The 6,765-nt window shown below is 41.6% G+C and overlaps 1 protein-coding gene across 5 annotated transcripts in view; it reads left to right on the forward strand.

Moving 5' to 3' along the window:
- Ehmt1 (euchromatic histone lysine methyltransferase 1) overlaps nucleotides 1-6,765 on the forward strand; it is a 168,905-nt gene that overhangs the window by 67,393 nt on the left and 94,747 nt on the right. For 4 of the 5 annotated variants that reach the window (XM_026778400.1, XM_026778412.1, XM_013346039.2 and 1 more), the window contains exons 2-3: nucleotides 319-385; nucleotides 5,563-6,119. In XM_026778400.1, coding sequence (XP_026634201.1) covers nucleotides 319-385; nucleotides 5,563-6,119 — 624 coding nt within the window. The remainder of the gene's footprint in view (nucleotides 1-318; nucleotides 386-5,562; nucleotides 6,120-6,765) is intronic. The other variant, XM_026778403.1, reaches the window with a different exon arrangement.

Raw genomic sequence — 6,765 nt, forward strand, 5'->3', positions numbered from 1 at the left:
TTTTTTTTTTTTTTTTTTGGTTTTTCGAGACAGGGTTTCTCTGTGGCTTTGGAGCCTGTCCTGGAACTAGCTCTTGTAGACCAGGCTGGTCTTGAATTCACAAAGATCCTCCTGCCTCTGCCTCCCAAGTGCTGGGATTAAAGGCGTGCGCCACCACCACCCGGCAAGTTTTTATTTTTTTTTTTAAAGTAAATGAAAAGGTAATAAATGCATATCAAAGCAATTTGCTGTAATAAGAGCCAGAGCATTTCAGATTTCTAACTATTTGATTTGAGGATGCCCTTGATTGATGCCTAATGTCTTTTTCTTCCCCTCCAGCAGGCAGTTCTGGCCAAGCAAGAGACCAAGCAGGATTGCTGCATGAAAACTGAGCTACTAAGGGAAGGTAAGAGCTACTTCACCCAACAGGAGGGGACTTTGCTGCTTGCATTTTTTCCCCCAGTTTGTTCGTTTTTTTGTTCTGTGTATAGTGTTCTGCCTGCATATATGCCTGTAGCCCAGAAGAGGGCACTAGATCTTATTAAAGACAGTTATAGGCTACCATGTGGTTGCTGGGAATTGAACTTAGGCCCCCTGGAAGAGCAGCCAGTGCTTTTAACTGCTGAGCTATCTTTCCAGTCCCACATACACTCTTTTTTTTTTCTCCCCCTGAGACAGGGTTTCTCTGTAGCTTTGGAGCCTGTCCTGGAACTAGCCCTTGTAGACCAGGCTGGTCTCGAACTCACAAAGATTCACCTGTCTCTGTCTCCCAAGTGCTGGGATTAACTTCCTGAATAGACAGATATTAACACACACACACACACACACACACACACACACACACACACACACACAGTTGCAAAAGATCTGCCAGAGAAGGAAAAATATTAACAAAGTATAGAAATCAAATATCTTGTGTATCCTATTTTAAAAGTGCAGCCGGAAAATAAAAAGTGTGTAATCACACAACAATTGTAGCGTCTCTATTTATGACACTGGACCATCCACCCAGGCCCTGTATGATAACACGTGTGTAAACAAACTGTCATACACATGTAGGTTAATAGTGTAGTCCATGCAGAAGCATGGGTATAGTGTAAGTATATTTTTTGAAATGAAAAAAACCCAGGTCTCAAGGGCTTTTGTTTTTCTTTGAAGATTTATTTATTAATCATGTACAGTATTCTGCCTGCATGTATCCCTGCCCACCAGAAGAGGGCACCAGATCTCATTACGATGGTTGTGAGCCACCTCTGAGCCACCTCTCCAGCCCTCAAGGACTTGAGACAGGTTTTCTCTGTGTAACCCTGGCTGTCCTGGAACTCACTCTGTAGGCCAGGCTGGCCTTGAACTCAGATATCTGAATACCTCTGCCTCCAGTGCTGGGATTAAAGGTGTGTGCCACCATTTATAGAAACTTGGAAGACATAGTTGAGGTTCAGTAGGTTTAGTGTGGAATGTTGAGGGTGACTTCAGGAGGGAGGCTATTCTGCAAGAAATCTAGGTATGGGGTTTGGGAGATGGCTCAGTGGTTGCTTTTCCAGAGAACTGGAGTTTGGTTCCAAGCACCCTTGTCAGGTGGCTCACAACTATCTTCAACTGTAGCTCCAAGGAATCCAACACTTTCTCTATCTCTTACACTTTCTCTATCTCTTATACACATACATAAGTTTTCTTCTGTTTTTGGTTTGCATGATAGGCTTTTTTCTTTCTTTTTTTTTCTTATTGGCTTTTTCGAGACATGGTTTCTCCGTAGCTTTTGGTTCCTGTTCTGGAACTAGCTCTTGTAGACCAGGCTGGCCTCGAACTCCCAGAGATCCGCCTGCCTCTGCCTCCCGAGTGCTGGGATTAAAGGCGTGCGCCACCGCCGCCCTGCTTATGATAGGCTTTTTTCGTACGTTGCCGTTGAACTTGTCTACACAGTAGTAAGTTTTAGCCTTATTTACTCCATAGTGTCAACCTTTTATGGTGTTTTTCTGTGAGTGGACTGTCCTGGTATTTCTGTTGCTCTAATAAAACATACTAACAAAAAACAAGGGAGGAAATTCCAGGTTATTGACTATCATTTTGCAGAAGTCAGGGCAGGAACTCAAGCTGCCATATCACTTTTATAACCAAGAACAGAGAGAAATGAACACATATTTCCCGCCTGATTGTTTGCTCTCAACTGGCTTTCTCTAATATAGTCCAGTGCTCAGTCCATGAAATGATGTTTGGCTGGGTTTTCCTAATATCAGTTAAAAATTAAGACAGTCCTACACAGACATGCCTATAGGCCAACCTGATCTAGATGCTTCTTTATTTAAGACTTTCTTCCTGGGCTTGGGAGGTGGCTCAGCTGACAAAGGCTAGGCTTACAATCAAAACTCCTCATCTCTTCTCTTGTGATTCTAGATTGCATCAAGGTGGCATTTAAAACTCTCCAGCACAAGCCGGGCGGTGGTGGTGCACGCCTTTAATCCCAGCACTCGGGAGGCAGAGGCAGGCGGATCTCTTTGAGTTCGAGACCAGCCTGGTCTACAAGAGCTAGTTCCAGGACAGGCTCCAAAACCACAGAGAAACCCTGTCTCGAAAAACCACCAAAAAAAAAAAAAAAAAAAAGCCTCTCCAGCCCAATGATTAATCTTCTCAGCCCTTGTCATCTGACTGACATATTTGAAGGTTGTCATATATTATAGTCCTAATTTAGTAGTTTTTTCCTGAGCAGTTTGAAGATGTTTCACTGCTTTTGCCTTACATATGGTTTAATCTGAAATACGTATCTGTATTTATCTTTTTCTTTGTCTGTGATATATCACTTTTTCATATTGTTTTTCCCCTTTCTTCTCTTTTCCCCATTCTGTTTTCTTTTTTGTTGTGTTTGAGATAGCTATGAACTTTGAGTACAAATCATGCAGGACTTCTACATGTGACAGACTGGCTAGGGCTTGCAATTTGGACTGCAGTGTATCCTAGGCTGCACCCAAACAGGCCTATGGAAAATGTACCTTTGTCCTCATTGCTCTGCCTCTATTGTCTATGCTGTGTATTTAGGCTGGGTCATATGATTCTTCTCTGTAGGAAGCTTGTTTTCCTTGCCTTTGCTATTCATTTTTGAAAGTTTACTCTTTTTTGTTATATTTTAGCTTAAGTCATAGATTTCTTTAATATATTAATTGGAATTCTGATTAAAATATCACTGAATTTCTAAATTTGAGGGGCCTTGGCAGCTTTGTCATTTTGTTACCTGGTTCTAGAACATTCTCTCCTAATGTTTTTTTCTGTACATAGGCATTAAGTAATTTGACTTTTAAAAAAGAGAACTAGTTCCAGGACAGGTTCTAAAGCTACAGAGAAACCCTGTCTCAAAAAAACAAAAATAAAATAAAATAAAAAAAATATATATACTTTGTAGTTTTCTTCCTTTTGTAAATATCTTGTTTTTCTTCATACACACTGACACACATACATATGAATATATGTCCTTTTGAGACATGATTTCTCTATTATGCTTTATTCCAAGACAGGGTTCCTCTGTTACAGCTCTGTCTGTCCTTGAATCCCTTTTATAGACCAGGCTGGCCTTGAATTCACAGATCTGTGCCCATTTCTGCCTTCCAAGTGCTAGGGGATTAAAGGTGTGTGCCACCACTGTCCAGAAGTCCTGGAACTCTTTATGTATACCAGACTGTCCTTAGCTTCCTGAGTGCTAGGATTAAATATATACACCATTATACCTGGCTTTCTTCTTATATTTTTAAGTTAATGTTGGTATAGAGAAATGGCATTCTTTTTGTAGGGTTTTTCTTTTTTTCTTTGTTTTGGTAATTCTTGGTATCAACCCAGGCAATTATGCATTCTGGACAAGTAAGTACTGTGCCATCGAACTACAGTTCAACCATGCCACTTAATTCTGAAAATAGTGGTCTGACTTTGTGCTTGTGTCTTGATCAGATAAGGTGACAGCATACTGTCTCTTCATTACTGCCTTTGCTTTTCTTTCTCTTATCTGGTGCTGCTGTTACTCAATCATTTTTTTATATGCCAAACTTTTAGAAGCATTAGTGGATAAATGTGCTATTTCTGTTGATTTGGAATTAAAAACGTGTTGGACAAAGTATACATTGACTCCAGAATTTGCTGTATAACCTCCAAGTTAAGGAAAGTTTTTACATATTTTGTTTTGCTAAGGACTTAAAAAGTTACTAAAGGCTGGTTGTTCATTCAGAAACCTATTGCATAGGTTTCTCCCTGGCCTTCTGAGAGGAATAGGAAACGTAGTCTCTGCTGTTTTAGAATGTGTGTTCTTGGGAAGGGCAGGCAGCTAATATGACAAATGGTAAGTCCTGTGTGTTAGGTGATAGGCACAGAGAAAAGGAGAGCTGAGGGTCGGGTGTCTATCTTTGCACCCAGTAGAGTGGCCTCCTACCCCCAGGGCTGCTTCAGCCCCTTGGAATTCCTACTTTCCTGGTCATGATAGAATAGCCAGAGGAGTCTGGACTTCTTAGAGAAGACATGTAGGCCAAAAATATACTTAATTTGATCTCCTCCAGATTTTCTTTGGACTTCTGTGATACTGCTTTTGAAGCAACTCCTTAAAAAAATGATTTTCAGTTATGAATGTGTATCTAAGTATGAACATGTGGGGCATAAGTACAGAAGTGACTTCATAGTCCAGAAGAAGGAAGTGAGTCCTATTAGGTCTTCTGTCTCCCACCCCTAATAAGTTTCTTTGCCAACTCAGAAGGCCATATCAAGGTGAATTGGAAAAGTATAATAACAGGTTTATTTGAACAAAGCAACACCTGGGTGTTTTTGTCATACCCTTGAACTAAAACAGGAAGACTTTATAGGTTGTAGATGAGGGTGGTGACATGTCTGCCACAAACTGGATTTGTGCCTAAGTCTGGTTAAAAGTTGAGCAGTTGGACAGGGATTTGGACTGCTGATGGCAACAGGGGAGGAAGTAGCAGCGGTCCAAATTCTAAGAATTTGGAACTGGGCTTTTTGGCCCAGTTTTCTTTGTTTGGAGACTGAGTTTGTGGAGTTGAGAGAGAGAGAGAGAGAGAGAGAGAGAGAGAGAGAGAGAGAGAGACAGACAGACCCAGAGGTTCCAGTCCAACAGATCCCTTGGACTTGGAGTTAAAAGTGGTTAGGAACTGCCTAGTATGGGTATTGCGAATGCAAACCAAATTAGGTACTCTGTAAAAACAGTAAGTGCTCTTAATCCCTGAACTTCCTTCTCCCTTTAAATCTCCAACAAACAGTCTTTTTAAAAATTAAGCTGACTTCTCAAACTTTACCAAAAGTTAATATTTTAAGAAATAAATCAGCATTTCATTTATTAAGTTAAGTATTGGTTTCTATAGGAAATAAATAATTTTTATAGGCAGGTGTGGGCTTTTTTTTGGTAGGGAGTCTTGAACCCAGGGCCTTGCACATGTTAGGCAAGAGTTTCCCACTTAGCTACATGCTAACATTGTAGACAATTTCGTAGCATATTTGCAGACAAATATGTTGGCCAAATAAATTATAATTTATGGTGATAGTTATGGATTGATGGATGGGTGCTGGCCACTGTGACGCTCCTTTTTTTTTTCACAGATACACCTATGGCTGCTGATGAAGGTTCCACGGAGAAACAGACAGGAGAGACTCCCATGGCTACAGATGGAGAAACCAATGGTTCTTGTGAAAAGAGCAGTGACACCAGCCATCCGAATGCAACCAAACATACTCAGGAGAACACAAGAGCTAGCCCGCAGGAAGGTACCAACAGAGCATCTCGGGTGGCCGAAAATGGACTTTCAGAAAGAGACATAGAAGTGGGAAAGCAAAACCATGTCACAACTGACGACTTCATGCAGACTTCTGTCATTGGCAGCAATGGATATTTTTTAAATAAACCAGCCCTGCAGGGGCAGCCCTTGAGGACTCCCAGCACTCTAGCCTCCTCGCTTCCTGGTCATGCGGCAAAAACTCTTCCTGGAGGGGCCAGTAAATGCAGGACTCCAAGTGCACTTCCTCAGACACCAACCACAGCACCTGCTGTGCCTGGGGAAGGGAGTGCAGACACAGAGGACAGGAAGCCTACAGCCTCGGGCACTGATGTCAGGGTTCACAGGGCACGCAAGACCATGCCGAAGTCCATCCTGGGCCTGGTAATTTTATATCTTCTTTTCTGTCTTAATCCTCCTTTGCATTAATGAAAACAAATAGATTTTCATGTAACAAAGGGAAAAACTAATTAATGGCACTGGTCATCAGTAGTCATTCCAGATATATGAGCAACCAGCCAACGCAGATGATAACTCAGATGATACCACATCAGCCCTGCTTTCAATGTTTTTCCTGAAGGCTTCCTTTTGCTCTGAAGATGGGTCAGGCTTTTTCAAGGAAACTGTCGTGTGTGTGTGTGTGTGTGTGTGTGTGTGTGTGTGTGTGTGTGTCCCCGTTTCTCTGTGTAGTCCTGGCTGCTCCAGAACTCAATCTGTAGACCAGCCTAACCTCGACCTCACAGAGATCTTGCTTCCTCTGCCTTTCCGAGTGCTGTGATTATGGGATTAAAAGGCGTGTGTCACCATTGCCTGTCAGAAAACTTATTTTTTTTCTGCCATTTCTGGAAGGTTCTGAAAGTGATCTTCAGGGTTACTGAGAGCAAGATGAGCTCTGTACTTTAGCATTGACAGAAAGTAGTACTTCCCTATAATACTCACCGGACTGAACTTGGTCTCAGTCTGTTTTTCATTGCATGTATTTGATGCATGTTTTCAAAATGTCTTCAGTTCTGTTACTTTTTTTTTTTTT

This window comes from Microtus ochrogaster, chromosome 4 (genome assembly GCF_000317375.1).
Source record: "Microtus ochrogaster isolate Prairie Vole_2 chromosome 4, MicOch1.0, whole genome shotgun sequence".
NCBI lineage: Eukaryota > Metazoa > Chordata > Mammalia > Rodentia > Cricetidae > Microtus > Microtus ochrogaster.